Raw genomic sequence first — 21,497 nt, forward strand, 5'->3', positions numbered from 1 at the left:
GGTGTTTGTGCGCGTCCGTGCATGTGTGTGTTTGTCTGTGCGTGTAGGTGTGTGTGTGTGTGTGTGTGGGTGTGTGTGTTGTTACGTCCTCCGAGGTGGCCCTATTCCCCCATAGGGCTGTCGTTTGTGCACTACCAGCCGATGTAGACCTTCTCACAGTACTCCCCTAATAAAATAGCTTCTACGGTATCATACACACATACACACACACACGGCTTGTGCGTCGCTATTCATCATAGCCACAGAGTGAGTTTCTAGTGAGTCACTAGTGTGCGTTTGCCCTGGGAAACAGACCTGAGAGTTGACATATCCGAGCTGATCGGGTACGATTAACACTCAGGAGACACGCTACACACGCTCTGGTGTTCGGTGCTGTAGGAGGGAAGGTAATGGACCATGTGGGGGTCCTCTGAATTCGTACCGGTGCGTTGTTAGTTTTTCCCGGGACTTCTGCTCTGTTGTTTTGTTTTTCCGAGCCAGACTTTGCCGCAAGGTTTTGTGGGCCCACTGAAGTGACCCCTTTTTAAACAGCTCTCACCTGAGGAGGAGGACTCCCGAGATGGTATTGATGTTGTGTTGAGGTCAGGTCACTCTGCAGCCACTGCCTGCTGGTGTACTTGTATTGCCTAGCAACAACAGCCTTCGACTCGCGCTATAAGAGTCAGGGGTGGACTGGTTTTCGGTTTTTCTTGTTTCTTGTTTTCTTTGACTGCTTTTGGTTTTAATTAGTTTGTCGTATATGGAATGTGCCGGTCGGAAAGTTGAAAGAACACAATTGTTCTTCTCTGTATTGTTCAGACGTTGCATTAAAAAAAAGACAGTTTTACGATGAAAACGATAGCACTTACATCCGCTGATTACACTGTGTTCCATAACCGTGCTCAGTGCAAACAGGCGCACTTGCGGTATTCCTAACGTGATCAAAACGGTGCAACTATAATCATCGTAAACGTTCCCGGCTCATCCATCATCATTAGCCCGACGAGCGGAGTGGCCCGGGTCCTGGCGCTCCACTCCTTCCTCCCGGCTCCGCGACGAGCATCTCATGGAATCCATTTCCCCTCCAGTTCCCAACCGTGTCCCCTGGCTCGCGTGACGGGCGCTGGCGGCTGGCGCTGGTGGTTTGGCTGGTGGTGACGGAGGTGTGAAGTCGCGGTTGGTGGCAAGGGGGAAGGGGGGGGTTGAGGGGGGAGGCAGTGACAAGCTGTGAATAATACTCGGAGGGAGGCTTGAGTCTCATGTCCCTTACCCACCCTCCCCCAAGAAGCACCACTTTGATCCCAGGGTTGGCCGAGTTGGGCTTCTCCCGCGGCGGGAGAGGATATGGGATCCTATACTGAGGGGGTGGTGGGTGGTGGGTGGGCTGGGGATGAGATGCTCAAATCATGTTGTAGGGGGAGCGAAGTCTCTGCCCACCACTGAGAAGGAAGGAAACTGAAGTGTGAGGGATGGGACTGTGTGCAGTGTGTGTGTGTGTGTGTGTGTGTGTGTGTGTGTGTGTGTGTGTGTGTGTGTGTGTGCGTGCGTGTGTGTCTATGTGCGTGTGCGTATGCCTGTGTCTGTGCGTGTGTGTGTGTCTGCATGTGTGCGTGCGCGTGTCTGTGCGTGTGTATCTGCGTTTGTGTGTCTGTGTGTGTGAGTTTGAGTGTGTGTGTGAGTTTGAGTGTCTGTGTGAGTGGGTCTGTGTCTGTGTGTGGGAGTTTGAGTGTCTGTGTGAGTGTGTTTGCGTGTCTGAGTGTGAGACACGCACCGGGGCTCTCATTCATGAGAGGACATCAAAGCGCATAACGGCGTTAGATTTTTGCATAGCCTCCCCTTAAACCCAGCCCTCTCAGAGCTGATAATGTATGAAATTCGAGACACCACCATGGGGACTTATTATGGTCTGCGGAGTGGGCATGTCAAATAAACGATGTCTTTGTTTTTTTTTTTCTTCAAGCGAGGTTGATCTGGGAGATGCGACGGTGACCGCCTTTGTAATGGCGTCCTTGGCACCCGAGGAGGTGATCCATCGCCCCGGCGGTCTGCATGCCCCCTCGCCGTTATGGGCTCTAATTAGCAACCAGCGCACCCAGACTTTGATTGATTCTGCTCCTACATCACGTCTCCTTGGCGACCACCAGGGATACTTTGTACCCTCACCCTGGGGATGGTCGAGGACCACGCGACACCCCACTCTGAAGCGGCTCCTCACAACCACCTCTGAGGGGGGGCGCACCACCACATCACACACACACGGCCCACTTTGACTTTGTGGCGTGAGGCGCCACGAACGAAGCACCTCCTCCACGCTACAAGGCGCTCTATTGGACGTCGGCAAACAGGGCGTGCGGCGTGCGTTGTTGAATTTCATTTTGTTTCTGTTTGAAAAGACTGAAGAGTGTTTTATTATTTAGATGGTAATCAGGGGAGACTCTGCCAAGGTGTGGCATCCTTGAAAGACATTGCATGCTAATGAATACTAACGAAGCTAATTAGTATTCACCAACCCCCACTGGGTATTATATGATCCATAAAACAGTGGTCCCCAACTAGCTGGACGAACCTTTGTCTTTTCTCGCCCTTTTCTTTTTTTTTCTCTGAGCAGCTTGAGGTCTCTGTGTGTCTTGGACACAGAGAATGAATAGAAAAGCAGCGAAAAACAGTTAGCTGCAAATATTTGGCAATTTTCCACGTTTCTCAAACACACACAGCGCATCAAGGGGCGGTGTTACAATCCGTCATGTGGTTCTCGGGCCTGGAGGAAACATGTGAACTCAAGGACAGGCTGGTTGTTTCTCCCCACGCCTGGCGCTGTTACCGGACCATGTCAGGCCACTTATCACCGGGTCGCCGCGGGGGGAAAGACACCATTTAACCAACTCTGTTTGTCTGATACTTCAGGTGTCCGGACTCCGCCCGGCCAGATACCCTGCGACCATGTGTGCTGCCCTGTAGGAGAGACTGCGTCGTGACGCCCTTCAGTGAATGGACAGCCTGCCCCACCCACTGCACACTAGGTAATCACGCAGCAGACCTGTATGCACAATGGCAAAGACTTCCGGGTAATCTACCTGTTGGTTTGAGTCGAGGGCTGGGTCTCAATCGCAAGGGTTTTTCCTAAAGATGATGCCAATTAAGGAAGCTTTGTTTTTTGAAGGTACCTACGTTGTGAAAGGGGTTGACGCCGTGAGACAGACTAACCAGTATCGTTTAAGTACAAATAAAAGGACAGTTTTACGTACTGCTCACTGTGGGGAGTGAAGGCAAGGTCACTATGCTGTGGCTACACAGCTGTCGCTTTTCTTTTTTCTTCTTGAAAAGGATTCAATCAAATAACAGCGGTCAAATAAACTTATAATAAACTGTTATATTTACAAATTCTTGTTACCGGGCAATAGGTTTGATGTGTGCTCCTTATTCTTAAGAACCCTTAAGGTACTAGAGCCACCGTCCGAGTCTGAAGTGCAAGACAATCCTCCCAGAACTCTGAGCTCCCGAGAACTAAAGGAGAAAGGCTCAAGAGAAACATAAACATAACAGAATGCCTCCTTTTAGTAATGGTGAGGAATAAACACAAGAAATGGCAGATAGACAGGCATTACACAGCAAGGGAACATAACAATATGAATAGGAAAGACGTTATCACAGCAGGGAGGGGTGGGGGGGTAACAACTTAGGACTGTGCGGCGGGGAAAAGCACTTGAATGAGGACGCAAACAAGACACATAGAAGGGCATTTTATCCCGCCAGCAGCTCAGCGGGCATCCGCTATCAACGTACAGGGTCGCTCCGGGCCAAACACAGCTCATGCATTCACACAGAGGTTGCCATAAATACGCATGAGGAGTTGCACTCAGCACCGGACCCCACTACAGTTGCAGACTGACCGCAGGAGTAGGCAGCTGGGTAGAGTGGTGGGAGAGGCCAACTGCAAATCCTGGTGGACCACCGAAGCACATTCCGATTCATCACAGTGATGGCGGCGGCTGCAGCAACATCAGCCAAATCAGGAAGAGTTTCTACTGTAGGAGCGGCATCGCAGGCGCTGGCAGATGGGGAGGCCTGTGCTATGTCAATAGATATGGATATTAATAATATGTTTAAACAGTTTCAACCACAATAAAGGGGTCTTCAGTATATAACAAGGGGTAAAACGGGGTTAAAAATGAAAGTCTAAATCAAAATAGACTTGCTCAGAATTGTCTTAGGAGTTGACCGACGAAGTCTTGGCACTTAATTCCGGGCTAACACCGACGCAATTTTCCTTAAATAAAAACTCTAATCAAATTTCAAATAAGGCACGCAATTGTTTTACGGGAAGATTGGTGTGGCCAACTCGTCGGTAAATATGCTCCAGTCCATTCGGTCCCCTGATGATGTGATTACTGTCCTAATTGCCCCATTTTCAATGTTCAGTAATTAGCGTTGTGTAATGAGCCTTGGAACCCGAGCCAAATGAAGCCATTACAGTTTGATGCACGTCTGGACCGATGGCTTCGCACCGGAGGACAACTCCGCCGCCGTAACCACTCGGACGTGAACGCAATCGGGAACGCTTTTTTATCGCAACGGCAGAACTTTTGTTGACGCGTTTAGTCATTTTTATGTCTTTGTAGGTTGGTTATGTTTTCTGTGTGCCGTGTCCTCGTAAACGTCTCGTTCTCGTTGTGTTCTCGAGGTCCGTCGTGGACGTCCCCGGACGATTTGTCGGCCATGTTAGCTTCTTGTTCCTCTGTCCCACAGCGAACGCCACGGCGGCCACGCAGTCCCGCTACCGGACGGTGATCCGGAGAGCGGCCCACGGGGGCCAGGAGTGTCCGGACACGCTCTACGAAGAGAGAGAATGTGAATCTCTTCCCTTGTGTCCAGTCTACAGGTCACACATACGCACGCACACACACACACACACACACACACACACACACACACACACACACACACACACACACACACACACACACACACACACACACACACACACACACACATACAACCGCGCACGCACACACACACACACTCGCACACACAGATGCACACACCCGCGCACGCACACACGCGCACACGCACAGACACACACACAAACACACGCACACACGCGCACACACACACACATGCACAAACACACACACACACACGCACACATATGCACAAACATACACATCATTCACTCACTAACTCTGACATACATGTATATACAAACGCACCCATGTATACACAGCCACACACACATACTCATGTACACAAACACACACACAAATGTATGCACGTACAAATACACACCCACACACACACACACCAGAAACACCCGTGAACACACATAAACCCACTTTCTCTCACTTTCACTCTCATGATCAAACACACACACACACACACACACACACACACACAAAAAGCACGTGTGTACAGTGGGTTGAACCTCACTTCAACCGCACTTCGATTTTATCATGGTTTCGTAGAAAACCAATCAATGCATTACGGGATAAGACTCCATCAATACAGAATCGCAAACGATTAGTTTTAATGACATAAAATGCACCGTACTTATTACCGATCGACCGGGCATTAGTGGAGTACAGACGCTCTAAAACCACATTCCCAGCTGAAAAAAAAAAAAAAGCATTTCTTTTTCACAGGTGCTACACTTAAACCAAAACGAAATTGATTCATCCCGTTAGTCCAACAACCACATCAAGACTGACGTACTGCCACGCCTCGGTGTTGCCGGTTGAATCTCAATACACGTGCGCCGGGGGAACGCACGCCCACGCATACATTTATACATCACTGTTAACCCCAGCCGCGGAACTCGGGGAGCCCGGACCCCCGCCCCCATGCAGTTTCCGTGCGGTGCACGCAGGGCACACTGGGAACACACTGAGCCCAATCAGTATGCCCTGTGTGGGCTCTATTTTTAAAACCCTATAGCTCCAAAACAATCTTCAGAAGCCCAGGCAGATGAACAGCAACCGTTGTGGGTTTTGTTTTTTCCGTCCTTGGAAAGCATAGGGAACATTGTTCTATTTCGGTGGATATTGGTATTCCACCGCAGACATCTCGATGGGCAAAACCGCAGAACCGATTAATTCATTTGTATATCAAGCAGCAATCACTCTGTGGCGCTGGCCGGTGAATGCTGGCCTAATGCCACACGGGCTGACCGGTGACCAGGAATTAGCATCAATTAGTAGCACTTAAGAGAACGCAGCCGTGTCCTGTTCTTTATCTCATATGATTGCAAAACCCTTTAGGTGCCTCTGTTCCGTCTGTCGCGCTGCTGTCCATCGAATCAAACCCACGGTTGTGAATAACTATCTCCTCATATTCACAGGTGGAAGACGAGCAAGTGGCACAGCTGCACGCTGGTTCCCGGTTCTGTACGGCAAGGCATGGCCGCCCCTGGGGAACCGTGTGGAAACGGTCTGGAGACCAGAGGCAAGTGCCCATACCCCTTTCCTTTCCTTTTCCTTGTCTGTCTCCTCGCCTCTGTCTTTCCAGCACACACCCATGACGCGCCGTCCTTATTTAATGACCCTTAGCGGGGCGCGCTTCTTTTTGGGAAGAGATTCTTTAAGAACGCCGACGACATAAAGAGGCTGCCAATTTTGTCAGCAGACGGGAGCAGCTGGAGTCGGCCGAGTGCCGCGCGGTGATTGCATCACGCGACTCGTCTCTGGTTAGTGAAGGCGTCGGCTGCGCCAACAGCAGCGGCTCACTGTGACAGGAGAGGGAAGACCAGTAGTCGCGACCCTCTTTCTGCATGCGGCCTGTTCATGTGCTCTCACGCTCAAAAGGCACCGGCCTGATAAAAACAACCGCACCACACCAACCAGTTCCCCCTGTCCACCCACCCATAAGATCCTGTGTGTGCGTGTGTGTGTGTGTGTGTGTGTGTGTGTGTGTGTGTGTGTGCACTCTGCACACTCGCTCCGCATGTCAAACTCTGTGTTTTAAAAAGGCAGGCATCAACACGAGTAATCGCACACACTTACACACACAGAAGCCGGGAAAAAAAACACAAGCACGTTGCGCGCAAGAAACAATTGAGTACGAGAGAGTAAGTGCGTAAGCGAAAGAGGCAGAAAGACAGCTCAGACAAATTGGAAGCCGATGAATAGCGTCACAACCAGGAATATCTACTCAAATGAACAAGTACCATCTACCGACCACATCGATTCGAAAACAACTTAACAACCGCTCTGACGCAAACTGCAAATAGTATAGATTCATGGCGGCCGTAAAAATTTGCTACGTGGTTCGTAATCGCCTCAAGTGTCATTTAGACACTACAAGTCCTTTGTCTAGAATCAAACGCGCTCCGTTGCAGACCTGCTGCCGAGCTGTACACATGCCTCCATATTGTCCGTCTCCCCAAATCCTGTTGCTCCAGCAGTAAAGGCAAAAGCAGCCCTATAGCCAATGTTTCACGGTCGTTAAAATGCCTCAGTGTTAATTGGATCATTTCAGACTCGTTTCAGAGGAAAGAAAATGTCCCTATAAATCGTAGAAAACTAGCTGTTGCGGCTAATTTACGAAGAGGAACGATGTGGAATGAATGTGTTTTTTCCCTGGCTGCCATCGGTGGGCTCTCCCCCTGAGTAGCTTGGAGCACGGCTACTCCTAGCCCGAGCTGCGCCGCTCTTGCACCGCGGGCTAATTATGAAAAGCATTTCTTAAGTGAGTTTGTGTGACTTTTTCCTTGAGAAGTATGTAGCGTGCCCGCGTTCGGAACACCCCTCGTTGACGTTTACAGCTTAAGTATTTGAATATGATTTGAAAAAATTGCTGAGCTAAATACCTGTGACATTTCAGAAAGTACGGAGGTTGGGAAATTATGCTAAATGTTAACAGGTTTTGCATTTGAAACGATTGGGCAGTGGAATGCTATCAAGTTAAATGCGAGTTGACTTTCTCCTTAATAAAGAAAACACCATTTGATGAATTGAAACTCATCTGCTGCGTGCTATTTCTGATAATACTCTCATTTATATTGGTTATTTTGTCCATAGAGAAAATGGCCGGCCGTCTCCTAGCATTTGTACAAAGTGAAATCCGCTTTGTGCCGTTTTCTATTTAAAGAACGGCGAGGAGTCCTTACATCCCTCCAGGTCTTAAGTGATAGCGACTGTTTTATTTACCCAGCTCTCTCCCCCCCCCCCTTGACGGCCAGGTGTGATGGCGGTTAAGGCGAGCTCACCGCAATAAAAATGTTGAGCACGGTGCGACGCGGATGGGCAGACTCAAGGAACGGGGCGGCCAAGCAGACAGCTGCTTCATCAGCATAGGGCTGAATAAATAGGACCGGATAGGCTTTAAATTGTACTCGCTGGACCGAATACAACTGTACCCTTGGCAGGGATCGGAACAGGGGAAGAATGGGGTTGGGGGGGGGGGTGAAGGTGTCCTGGAGGGAGTCTTGGAGACAGTGCCTTGTCGGGGAGGGGTCATGCTGCTGGTGCAGCGATCCGGAGTCTGTATATATACATGTCATGTATGTGTCCGCGGTGGCTTTACGAAAGCGGAAAGACATGCTCAGCCGGCGTTCCGCCCGCTAGGAAGGATGAGAGTGAGGGGAACCATCGCCATGGCAACCAGTTCTAAAAGGCACAGTCAGCGGAATATAGGCAGAGCAGGTGGGTTTTTTTCCACTGATTACATCGCTCGTATGTATCCGGATAAACTTTTGACCTCGAACACGGCGGGGACACGATAGGCCAGCTTACAGGCCAGACTGGAGAGAAGAACATGAGAGGGGATTGAGCTGGGTTTTGCTGAGAGCCTATGCACCGTTTCACTGATCTTGGTGTACTTTCATTGCCGTTTTATCCTCTCTCTTTGTGTACATTGTATAAGGGTGCGCTTGTCACCAGATAATTGCATTTTACAGGCATGGAATACTGAATGAGCTGTTTGTGTCAAGCCGAACAGAATCAGATAATGTGCCTTGCTATACTCCACACGTAAGACACAAGGGTGTGACTCTTGCAAGTCGCAAGTACTCGTCTCAACGCCATCAGCCTTAATAGTGAAATACTCACATGTGGGTTATCCGCATATTGAAAAATACGACCAGTTCTGTTTGGTATGAGGATCAAGTGGGAGCTACTTGACTGACTAATTTAATTTAGGCTTTGAGAAAGATCTGTTTAGGAGCTCAAATGAACTCAAATCAATATTCGCCCAAGCTTGCCCGAGAACAATATAATATGCAGTGTCTGACGGCCAGAGCAAATTCAATCAGGCCCGATTCCAGGCAGGATTTATTGAGCGGAGAAGTAAAAGACAAATTGTTGTGACAAAGGAAAAATCACGAGTTTATCTCGCGCTGCAGTCTTGATTCCAGCCTGGTTCCACACCATGTGTGTGGTCTTGATTAAGAAGCAAGTCTGTCATTAAGAAGCAAGAGTCGTGATTAAAAAAAAGCACTCTGTGTCTTGTCCTTGTCCAGAACGGCTCCTGTGAGCTAGTGTCGTCCGCCAAACACAAACCGATGCCCAGTGTGACAAGCTTCTCCGAAAATAAAAGCACTAAGGGTGGTGGTGGTGGTGGTGGTGGGTGGTGGCGGTGGTGGTGGGTGGTGGCGGTTTTTCATCACCTCTGAGATGAGTATAATCAACGGCGATCTCGGCTGGCAACGGCAGGGTTCCCGACACCAACAGCAAAATATGAATGATTTAAGCAAGGGGAGATATCATTAGCGCGTTGCCGTGCGGACCATCGGGGTTGGGTCACGCCGAGGTTGAGATAAATTGAGCTGAAAACGTTCCGGCTCCCGTTGATTCCGGAGTCGGAATGTCAGCACTGTTGGCGTTCGCTCGGCGGGGACCCTGCTAAAAAAAGAGTGGGAATAGGTGGCACAGACGAATGGGGTGGGAGCGACCGGGAATGGGAATGTGTGTGCGATTTTTAAACAGCGTTCGGGAAAAGGGAGCAGCCCTCGAGTCTTCCATGCCGGGGTTACTGTTGTTGTTTCTGATCTGGTCTTTTTGATAAGCCACGTTTTTCCGTGTTTTGTATTACTACGGAAAAAATCACTAAGCAGGGATGTAGCCTCTTACTTTCGGCCAAATTGTTTTATTCACAAGGTCTGGGATGTGGAGTGGTGCTAAATATATCCGCGGCCGCACATAGGAGCTATCTGTTCAATATGCACGGGAGGCGGCGTAGAGATATCAAGCACAACCTTAATACTGGCCTCCAGCTTTGAACAGCAGTTGTTCATAATATTGCGTTTCTGACAGGGCAGCTATTGTTGACCCAACGCCGTGCCTTTAAAAGCCCTCAGCACTGTGCCCCCCTCCCACACAGAGGGCTCGTATAACCCTGGCGCTTTTCTGTCAGAGGGCTGAAATCTAAAAGTCAAATAGGAATCAATAGTTTGTGTTAAAGGCATGTTTGTCGATCGATGGACCCCCCCTTCTCTCAACAGCAGCAGAGGGAGGGATGTGTGTGTGTGGGGGGCGGGGGGTGGTCCGAACTGAGGGGGTGAAGGGGAAGGTGCAGAGAAAGAAAGGGGGGAGCAGGGGGGGTTGAATTGGGGGGTGCAAGGGAAGAGAGGGGGGGGGGGGGACTCAACATGGCGCCAGAGGATCCAGCCAGGGTTTGATTCCCTGTGCTCGAGGTGAAGCCATGCTAGATGAACAGGAGGAGGTGATAGGTGTGTTTGTCTCTCTTTGTGTGACATTTCCCCGCCACCTCCTCCTTCTCCTCCTCCAACGTCACTAATGCACACACTCGGAAAATGTCAATGTCGGCAATTAGGCAAACGATTCCTCCTTCCATCAGGCGAGGCTCGCAATCATGATGATTTAAAACCCTCCCACCTTGCCTCTCAAGGAAAAGATAATAGTGGCCCCCCTGCGTTCAAAATAACAATCAGCGGTTATCGAACGAGCGGCACTTGTTAAAGGACGGTGTGCGGCCCTGTAAAATCTCAGAGATTGAGGAGTAGACGGGGGGGTCCGGCCAGCATATGTAGCTCTTCATCTCCCCTTCCCAGCGTGTTGTCTTCATTAAAGAGCGTCCTGCCCCACTCAGGTCAAGGTATATAAAAACAACGATGCCCACAGCAGGGTGCAGGGAAAATTAACGGCCAAAGCTGCACTCAGAGGCTATCTAAGGCGGACGCGATGCGCTGTTCAGCTGCTACCTTGAAAAGCTGTAACGGAGGTGAGAGCGCTTTGTCTCACCTCTCCCTGTGGTCGCTGTGGTCCTTCCAGCGGACCCCACGCAGGCAGGTGGAGGGGCCCGGAGCAAAGGGGGCCACGGAGCTGAACTGAGTCCTTGTGTGTTTCCCTCTTGGTCACAGTATGTACCGGACCCCCTCTGCAGAGCTACAGCGCTATTGATTATCGTTTCATCATCCGGTAATAACTAGCCCGTAGGAGCTGCTGAGCCTCTCTCTGGCTGGAGATCTGAGCTTCTTGTGAGGTTGCAGTGAAAGGAGGTGGTTGGCTTGTGATCATTTTTAATAAGAGTGATGTGTGATCTGTGTGTGTGTCTGTGTGTGTGTGTGATCTGTGTCTCTGTCTGTGTGTGTGTGTGTGTGTGTGTGTGTGTGTTTGACACCTATCCCCTGTGTGTGTTTGAGGTTGTGGGTGGGCATGTTTGTGTGTGTGTGTCTGTGTGTGTGTGTGTGTTTGACACCTGTCCCCTGTGTGTGTTTACGGTTGTGGATGGGCCTGTGTGTGTGTGTGTGTGTGTGTGTGTGTGTGTGGTTTTTGGGTCTGCATGTGTGTGTGTGTGTGTTGTTTTGGGTCTGCATGTGTGTGTGTGTGTGTGTGTGTGTGTGTATTTGTGTGTGTGCATTTGGTTTTCGGTCGCATGTATGTGTGTGTTTGTGTGACACCTCTCCCCTGTGTGTTTGCGGTTGTTGCTCTGCATGAATGTTTGTGTGTGTGGTTGTGGGAATGCATGTGTGTGTCTGTGTGTGTGTGTGTGTGTGTGTGTTTGTCCTCCAGGGCTCAGCTGCAGCAGCGAGGAGGAGGAGGCGGCGCCGATCGCAGCGTGCCTCCGGTGGGCGGGGCCCTCGCCGCCCCAGGTCCGGGAGTGTCGCGTGGCCTGCCGGGATGACTGCGTCCTGACCGCCTGGTCCAAGTTCTCCGACTGCGCCGGCTGTGGCGGCTCCCGGACCCGCCGTCGGTCCCTCTCAGGTATGGGTCGGTACAGACGACCGGATCGACTCAGCTCCATTCCTCACCCCCTCTCCCCGACCTGCTTCCGTATTTGGTCCAGTTTTCCTGTCGTCCCCAAACACCACTACAGTCGCACCACAAAGGGACGGAATAAAAGGGAAGAACTAATCTATTCTACTTCCAGGAACGGTATCCTCAGAGTACAGCGCCCAGGCGGTGCCCTGACATACATTATCCCAGCCTCCCCCTCTCCTCCTTTCTCCTTTTCCCCACCGCACCTTTTTTCCGTTTTTCTTTTTCCCTCCTATTTCCCGCGGTCCCTGGAGTATCGTGTCGGGTCTGAATTAGCGCGCCCTCACCACCACCACCCCCTCCAGTTTGAAATGCATTTCTCTCTCCAGCACCAATGACAATGTCTGAATTACATGCTGTGTTTCCAACCGGGGCTAGATACTATTTGTCTTCATGAATATTTTATATATTGCCGTAGGGGCTGTAGTAAACATAGCCCGTCTCCATCTATAATGCTCATAAAAAACCCAGACATGCAGCCTTGCATCATGGCCTCACTTCGGCGTGGGGGGGGGGGGGGGGGGTTGATAAAGGTACTAATGGTCCACAGTAGGTTATGGTCATTTAATTACGGACTGGACTGATGCCCGGTGTTGTGTTTATAATATAGCTGCGGGGTTGTTTTTTCTCCCTAAGCGTTTGCAGGTTTTCAACGCATTAGATAAGAGCGCTGGTATAATTCGGTCGTCCCCTCGGAAACGGTTTTGTCATACAGCCGGCCCCGTTGCTTTACTGCCGTCTTGTAATAAGCCTGACGGGGAGCGCGAGCAAACCGCCGCTGGGCCGGGCCGTCTTCATGCACACTTCTACCCTGTAGCCACGCCCCAGAGACCTCTTCAGCGAAACAAACGCACTCTTTGGGTGTTCGAATACGTAAGCTCGCCGCATGCGTCTGGAAGCAATATTGAAAAAACTAAAACGCAAATGAGCCGTCGTGACGTCAATAAAGAGAAGTACTTCTGCGTTCTCTCGCCTCGATGTCGCCGAGGCGGGAGTTTGAAAAACAGCGCTCTTAGAATAATGGGATTATGCTAATGACTCCATAGCAGACGTCCTAGCGCAACACTTACACTTAGCGCAGCAAAGTGTAAAGGTGACTCATGCACACCCTCCCTAACTCCCTCCCCCCCTCGCTGAGCCTTAGAACAGACAGACAGACGGGGGGGGCGGGGGTGGGCAGACTGACGGACAGCCCACACCCTAATGCACCCCCATCAACGCAATCTGCAATCATGAGGAGATTGTTTTCATATTCAGAGACGGCCCGCCGCCGGCAGGGCACAACAGAATGGATCGTTTGCAGGCGAAGCTTGATTGGCAACAATTGAAAATCACCGGGACCCTCACGCGGGGCTGCAGGTAAACGTGGGCGCTCGTCGAGATGGGAGACGAGAGCTGAGGTGGATCCCACGGTCAGGGGGAGGGGATCTCACCGTCGGGGGGGGGGGGGGGGATATCACAGTCAGGGGGGGAAGCTGATCTGAGCGGAGGCAGTGCCGTCGTCAGAACAAGGCCCGCAGCTAGCCATCATCGTCGTTGATCCTCAAGTGACCCATCGAGTCATCGTTTATTCTAATAAACACATCTCACCAGAGTTTTGCAGGGTGTGCCAAGTCGCGACTGTACTGGCTTGGCAGTGTTAAAATACCTACACATTCAAGCCATGCATCAAGTAAACACCAAATATCTGCTTCTCATAGCTTCATATACATCTATACATATGTCCTTGTATGTGTATATATATATACATATATGATGGACCGCTAACCCTCAGTGTATTGACTAATCTATGAGGCGACTAATGGCTCCAGAGCTCGTCGGAGCAGCCTGCCGCGGTGGCGCCGGTGGCACCGTGGCAGGCTGGGGGCCCCGCTCGGTGGAGGGATGTTTGCAATCAGGCCCTTCTGCTGAGAGGCAGCGACAGATGGGGCGCTCAGAGGGAATCACTGTGGGACGTCGGGAGACGCCCGGCGTCGACCTGTATGCCATAGGAAAGGCGCGCTCTCTCTCTCGCTCTTGCTCTCTCTCTCTCTCTCGCACTCTTTTTCTCTCTTTCTCTCGCACTCTCTCCCTTTTCTCCCTCTCTCTTCCTCTCTGTCTCTCTCTCGCTCTCTCTCTATCTCTTTCTCATTGATTAGTCCAAGGATCGCTCTCACCCTCTGTCTCTCTCTCTATCTCTCTCTCATTGATTAGTCCAAGGATCGCTCTCTCCCTCTCCCTCTCTCTCTCTCTCTCTCTCTCTCTCACACACAAAGGTGACGGTGTGTATAATGAGGATAATTACACAATGATTTGTTTACTCTGTGAATGGCGTGATTGTATTCCGAGCCATACGTTTATGCCCAGGCAGTGGGCGTGTGACCTCGTACAACAATAACGGCTCCATTTGGGAACCGACATTCTGAATGGTAAACGTAAAGTACACCTTCAATTTTCAGGTGAATATCAAACTTTTACCATGTACTTGGATAAAGAAAGGCTTCAATCAATCAGGCTTTTTGTGAAGGCAGGGATGGTGCTTTTGACAACCCAATCCCCAATCCCCAATAAGGCTTAAACTAACACCTTGACAGGTTTTTTTTTATTACATTTGTATCATTTTTTTTATTTTATAATACCATTTTAATGGGCCGTGTTTACACTGCCGTATAACACATTTAAAGTTGTGTTTGTATCCCCTCTTCCCTCTTGTATTTTTTGTGCCTGTAATAAGGTACACCCTGATTCATCGTCAGATGTAGCGCTGAAAATAGGGTTGCATCCATTAAGAGATGGTCGGGGTTAGGGCGTTAAGATTTTGTGGCGCTCCCGCAAACATGTCATCATCTCCTCCCACCAGTCTCCGTCCGCTCCGGAGTACAGCCACGCTCTTCAAGAATTTAACATCCTCTCACCAACCCATGCTCTTACCGAGCAGTGTGAAAGTCTTCCGCCTTGAACCCCATGACTGCAGCCCTGTTCTATTTGCAAATTACGATTTTCTCCTCCAGATCCGCATCAGCGTCAAAGCAACACGCGCCCGACATCCGCACACACCGAGCGCAACCAAAACATTTGTCTTGTGTAGATGATCACGGCACATCCCAGCCATGCAAAACCCAGATTGCTTGCCAGTGGAATATGAAACAGAAAAATAGTAATAGTGGACCACCTGTCGTACTCGCGTCTGTCCGACATCAACAAGAGGACGCTGTTAACACTGTCATTTCCCTAAGAGAAACACAGCCTCTCTCTCTCTCTCTCTCTCTCTCTCTCTCTCTCTCTCTCTCTCTCTCTCTCTCTCTCTCTCTCTCTCTCTCTCTCTCTCTCTCTCTCTCACTCTCTCTCTCTCCTCCGTCCACCCCAATCCCTTGCTCTCCTCCTGTTAACTTCCAGCAGAATACTTACCAGACCCAACGGACAGGACTAATTACGGGCATCACTTAATGTGGCCCGAGAACACGCTGGCCCCATGTCCCTGCCAGAGCGCGGTCTCAAGTGGGCCCGGCTAAGCCTCCCTCTCATCAGGAGATGTAGGACAGTCGCACGTCCTGGATTACAAAGAGCGGAGGGTTAGCCCACGGGCTCGGACGCATGGAATACCCCCCCCCCTCCCCTCCCCCTCCCCCTCCCACTCCTCCCCCTCACCCCCGCTTCTCTCTCTTCTTCTCTCATCCTCTCTGTACTTCTTTTGAAAGCAAGACCATGACTGCCTATGAGCGCTGCAAGCATCAGCTGTAATGATCACCCTGCTTCTCTGCCGAGGGGGGGGCGGGGGAGAGAGGAGCACACATACACACAAAAAAAGAGCAAAACAACAAAGGCGTAAAGCGGTTGGAGAGAAAGAGAGGAAGGAAAACAGTCCTGTGTGACTTGTTTACTTTTCTCCAAAGGAAACCGGCAGATTCCAGCTGTGATGAATGTGACTCTGAACCCCATCTAAACCCCCCTCCCCACCAACACCCCCTCACCCTCACACCCCCACACCCCTCCATCCCTTAGCTCGATCCCCGCCGCGATTGCTGGAGCCACCAAACGCCCCCAACCACCCCCCGCGCCTCTCGGCCTGCTTGAGACCAGCGTGCCTCTCGCCAAAACGTTTTTTGCCGCCCACAGACGAAGAATCCACAGAAATCCCCAAAGCGGTTCCTTTCTCGGTTCGCATCAAGTTCCTCCTTCTGTCCATTTTCTGCAAGATGTCTGCCACCGCCACTGACCCAGTAAAAACAATTATCTACCTTCAAACTTCTTCACTTTCACGTTGCTCACATGTCAAGCGAACTCCGCTGAGGATTGCGAGAGCCACATACCGATGACTCGAATCCCCCTCTGCCGAGGTGTAGCGCCCAGGGGAGGGAATACACTGCAGGGAGGGTCTTTACGATCTGTAAATCAGGAAAAAGCGACTAACTGCAATTCTTTCACATTTGGCATGTTTCGTTGTTTAATACTTATTTTTAACACGCCCCTGTTGCCTTTCATTAACTCCGAAACGAAACCTGCTTTTAATCATGCAGTGCGATAGAAACGCTTTTCTAATTAATGAAAGTAATTTCCTCTGAACATATTGGATAACGCTTAACGGGCGGTAAGCAAACAATTTCGTTCAGTGGTATATTGTCCCTGTTATCATATCATATAATTATATATTATATCTGGCGGCTGCTTAATCCGTCCTCTCTTGGCTCGGAGTTTGGCAGCAACTTCTGTTTGGCAACAAACGTTTGGATCCGACCGAAAGTACTTCTCTCCCCCTCGATCGATAGCATCCATTTGGGCTCCGTCACAGCGTGTGTCGCCCTTGATCGCTTTCTTTGTCGTGACCGCCGTCGTCGTTGTCGTTGTGCTTCTCGGCGTTCCCAGGCCGGAGCAAGAAGAAGGACCGCTGCCTGAAGGAGACGGCGTTCCCGTTGGTGGAGACGGAGGACTGCCCTTGCGCCGACTTCCTGTCCCAGCCGCACGGCAACTGGTCGGCCTGCGTGCTGCCGGTCCCCGCGGCCCCCCCCGGGGCCCTGCGCGGCTGGGGCCGGTACCACCGGAGGAAGGAGTGTGGCCCCGGGCTCCGCTTTAAGGCCCTGGCCTGCGTGGACCGCAGCGGACGCCTGGTGGACCCAACGCTCTGCACACACTCAGGTACGGGATGCAGACCAAACCACCCCCGACTAGGGCGGCATGTGGCTCAGGAGGTAGAGCGGGGTTGGCTGGTCGCCAGAAGGTTGCCAGTTCGATTGTCGAGGTGACCCCGAGTAAGACACCTCACCCTGACTGCTCCTGACGAGCTGGCTAGCTGTCGTCTTGCACGGTTGACTCCGCCGCAGGTGCGTGAACGTGTGCATGATTGGGTGAATCGTAGGCAATGTTGCAAAGCGCTTTGAGTGGCAACCGGTTAGTAAAGCGCTTTATAAATGCAGTCCATTTACCATTCACCCCATCAGCAGCACCCCTCTGGCTGGGGACCCTGGTGGGCTTGTACGGGAGCGGATGAGTGTGTAATGGGTTCACCGACGATGCATGCATTGGTCTGCAAGAGATGCAATGAATCGAGGCTACAGTTATAGCTGTATCGTTTAAAGGACGACGGAGATGCAATGAATCGAGGCTACAGTTATAGCTGTATCGTTTAAAGGACGACGTCGGCTAAGCTTTTCCCAGAGTAGTGGGCGTGGGTTTGGGGAAGGTGGACCAGAATACAATTATTTATCGACGGAGGGATCAGCTCAGGGCTGGGCCCTGAGTCAATATTATTTATTAATCGTATTAAACACGTTCTAATGGAGTAAACAGCTGCAGTAGAAAAGTTAAACAGGGTTGATTTCAGAGTGTTAGCAGGCTTCACCACAAGAATCCCAGGCATTGGTTTTTGCATAGGATTTCTGAAATGTGTGAAAGAAGACAATTATGGGATTACTGACGACTGCTTAATGAAACCCAGGGTGTTGTTGTTGTTGTTCAGAACTGTACTAAACTCTCATCAGAGCAAACCCACCTCAAGCACGTAACAACGATGCTCATGTTTAATTATTTCCTGCATTGATCATTCCTGTAGAGCATCTTTTTGTAGCTGCACCGCTGGAGTAATTACCATCTTCCTATGCCCCCTGTTTAACCTACGTAATGCTGATGGTGGAGGTTGACAGCACTCCTTTTACACTGGGATGTACCAGACCATGATCACATGTTTGATGTCAATTTAGATTTGGCTAAAAGCATAAATGAAGGGTTTGTTTTCAGGTTTCATTCTCTGGAATGGAAAAACGTGGGTGAAACGTTTAGAAACGTAGCACATGTTCTTTGTCACTCTCTAACCTGTGGACCACCACACACTGGGGAGATTATGGTGATATAAAGTAAACACAGGGTTGATCCAGCATGTTATAGCCGTTACATCATTATGGCTGTTTGATGACATTGTTTGTTCTATAATCTCAACAAAAAGTAAAGAAGGAAATTCCTCTTGGCATAAAGCAATTTAAATGAACTTGTATTTCATTACAACAGGGAAACTATAAGTCCAGGAACCCAATAAATAGAATAGAATGTAATCTTATTTACTTTTTGCTCGGCTGCCATTATAAACCTGGTGGACAATAAACAGTCCACTTTGCACAAATTAGAAAGACTCACCGTGGATAAGATTAGTATGATTAGCAGAGGTCGAACAATATATAGGTAGAAGTCATAATTTATCACATTTTGAAGGATGACAATGTCATTTTGTGATGCCCATATTCATGTTGGAATCCATTTTATTTTCTTCAGTTTGGTTTCTGCGTTATCTTAATCACAGCACTCACACAGGGACTTCATAATCTCTGGTGAAAGACAATCAGTGTTTCTGATTGTTTCAAAGAGTTGTGATTTAATTTGACTTGCTGAACAAAACATACTTAAAATTCATATTAGCCCATCAAAAAGCTCAACTCTGACCCTGTTTCTGTGAGAAGGTTTTTGCCCTGAAATTTGGTCCGCTCTCCTTCTCTGTTCAAATGTCTGATACACGCTGGAAATTATTGGATCCCAAAATAAATTCCTGACCCAAATTCCATTATATTTCGTGCAGTTCAGATTATCTATTCATGATGCGCCTATTCAAGTTTACGCAATGAGCAAGACTCGGATTGAATGGAAAGTCATAGCAATTTAGTCATTCAACTAGGAAATGATGTCTGCTAATTTCTGGTCTTTTCAAAGGCGTACTTTCCTCTCTTTTTATTCTCTTTGCTCTGCCATAAAACTGAATATATCTACATGGCCTTTGAATAACTTAAAGTGCCATAAGTGAGAGGTAAACCCAAGAAAACCCCTGTGGTTTTGCTAAGCGCAAACAGTAGTGTGAGAGAGGCGTAATAACGGCATTACAGCTAGCGCTAGCAAGAGCCGTTGCATCGTTAAAGTGAGGCATTCCTGCCCTGCCCCCCTGTTAGTCACCAAAAATGATATTTACACCTCTCCCCCACTTTTCAAAACCATACTGTGTTTCTAATATTTTTCGATTTTTTGTATGAAGGGTAGGGTAAAGTTGATGAAAATGTGTTAATACTAATAAAAAAACTACATTCATGATGCTGAAGTATACCTGCCAACAGTGGCTCTCTCGTTTTATTCGACCAGCCATTACCAACAATCCGCCAACAGACAGGTGTCAGAGTCCTGAACTATTTGCTCAAACATTTGATCCACATTTTACACTGCTGAATATTATATTATATTCCTCTCAAATAGTAAGGTCATTTTTAAATTTAGATTCTACCTGATAATCGTATGAATCTCATCTGTTTCCACAACTTGTTCACAATCGTCTCAGCCTGTTTAGTCCTGGCGGCGGGTCTTTTATTTCTGTTTGGTATCGTTTCTGAGATGGGGTGTGAATATGTTTCCACAAATCCTCAGCCAATGTTGATAATGTTGCTTGATATCCACCTTTGAACTTAAACTTTGAAACTGAATCGCCCCATCAGCACAGAGTGGGATCAGGCTCCTAGTTTAGATTCCTGACCGATTTCTTGAAGTTGTTCAAGTAGAAACAGCACGACCCAGTTTAGGATGTTAGAGATGTATTAGCATACGAAACCTCCCCCTCGCTTACCATAGGCTGACGGGCGGTGACATCGTAGCCAAGCAACGACTTCAAAACGCTTCCGCCAGAGACTCTGTCTAGACGAAAAGCTATATCTGCTCAATCTACATTGACCCTCCAGAGGTGATTTAGAAAAAAAAACGGTTGTCTTCAAACATCTCCTGTACAACCGTTTCTAAGTTTAGACAGAGAGAAAACCCTTATCTTTGCAACGCGAAGACAGACCGTCTTCAAACCAAACTGTGATTTGAAGAGAGGTTCAATACGCTCTTGCGAACAACAGGGCCCTCGCTACATAACTGCCCACGACCACTGTTAAACTCTGTCTTTTGTAAGTCAAACGGGGAGTTTAGAAAACATTGACCTCAAAAAGTCCCCCCCCACCCCCTCTCTCCCGCCTCTCACCCCCAGAAAACCACAAAAAACTAAACGCCCGGGCGCGCAGCGGCGAAGAGAAATAGCCCTGCCTCCCAAACAGTTTGACTCTGTCGGGTTTGGCGCCGTCGCCCGATGCTCAGTTGTGGAACGAGGGGAGAGTCATTAGTCAGATTAACGGCCCGCCTCGCTCGCCCTGCCACCGCCGCCGCTGAGTCACAGGTCTGGCAGAGGTGGGACCGGGGAGTATCTCCGGCGTTATTAATGGCGCCCTGGTCCTGAGCCAGCATGGAGACAGACACCCCCCACGACGCCCTCCTACACACGCTGTGCGGGCTGTCGTTCATTCTTTGGCTCTTTCTTTTTCCCCCCAGGCTACGAGACGGAGGTGTGCCACGTCCCGTGCCCCCTGGACTGCAAGCTGAGTGCCTGGACGGCCTGGACGGCCTGCAGCGCCCCCTGTGGCGGGGGCCTGAAGACCAGGTCCAAGTGGCTCCGCGAGAAGGCCTTCAACGGCGGCCGGCCCTGCCCCAAGCTAGACATGAAGAACCAGGTGAGGGGGCAAGGTGTACCGCCGGTACAGCCAGTCAGACGCGCACCAGGCTGAGACATGAGGAACCAGGGGAGGGAGTGAGGTGTACCGCCGGTACAGCCAGTCAGACACTCACCAGGCTGAGACATGAGGAACCAGGGGAGGGAGCCAGGTGGACGAGCGTCAGGTAGTTTCGAGCCGTCACCAGAGGAAGCAGAGAGAAGCTAGTGCAACACACTACTTTATTTATCCAAAAGCAACAATGGGAGTGATGACGGCTGGCTGCTGGCGGTTTCGCTGGACGATGTAGCCGGGTTAGGGTCTACCCCAAAAATGTCCGCTGTTTGAC

At 49.9% G+C, this 21,497-nt stretch overlaps 1 protein-coding gene across 1 annotated transcript in view; it reads left to right on the forward strand.

Moving 5' to 3' along the window:
* The window catches only part of thsd7ba (thrombospondin, type I, domain containing 7Ba), a gene marked incomplete at both ends in the record, with an annotated part of 111,038 nt that overhangs the window by 53,171 nt on the left and 36,370 nt on the right, over positions 1-21,497 (forward strand). Inside the window, 7 exons of the mRNA XM_079733839.1 lie at positions 2,884-2,999; positions 4,726-4,858; positions 6,311-6,414; positions 11,199-11,286; positions 11,953-12,131; positions 17,028-17,297; positions 20,991-21,169. Of these exons, the coding sequence (XP_079589965.1) occupies positions 2,884-2,999; positions 4,726-4,858; positions 6,311-6,414; positions 11,199-11,286; positions 11,953-12,131; positions 17,028-17,297; positions 20,991-21,169 (1,069 nt within the window). The remainder of the gene's footprint in view (positions 1-2,883; positions 3,000-4,725; positions 4,859-6,310; positions 6,415-11,198; positions 11,287-11,952; positions 12,132-17,027; positions 17,298-20,990; positions 21,170-21,497) is intronic.

Source organism: Pollachius pollachius (genome assembly GCF_949987615.1).
Source record: "Pollachius pollachius genome assembly, chromosome: 3".
Taxonomy (NCBI): domain Eukaryota; kingdom Metazoa; phylum Chordata; class Actinopteri; order Gadiformes; family Gadidae; genus Pollachius; species Pollachius pollachius.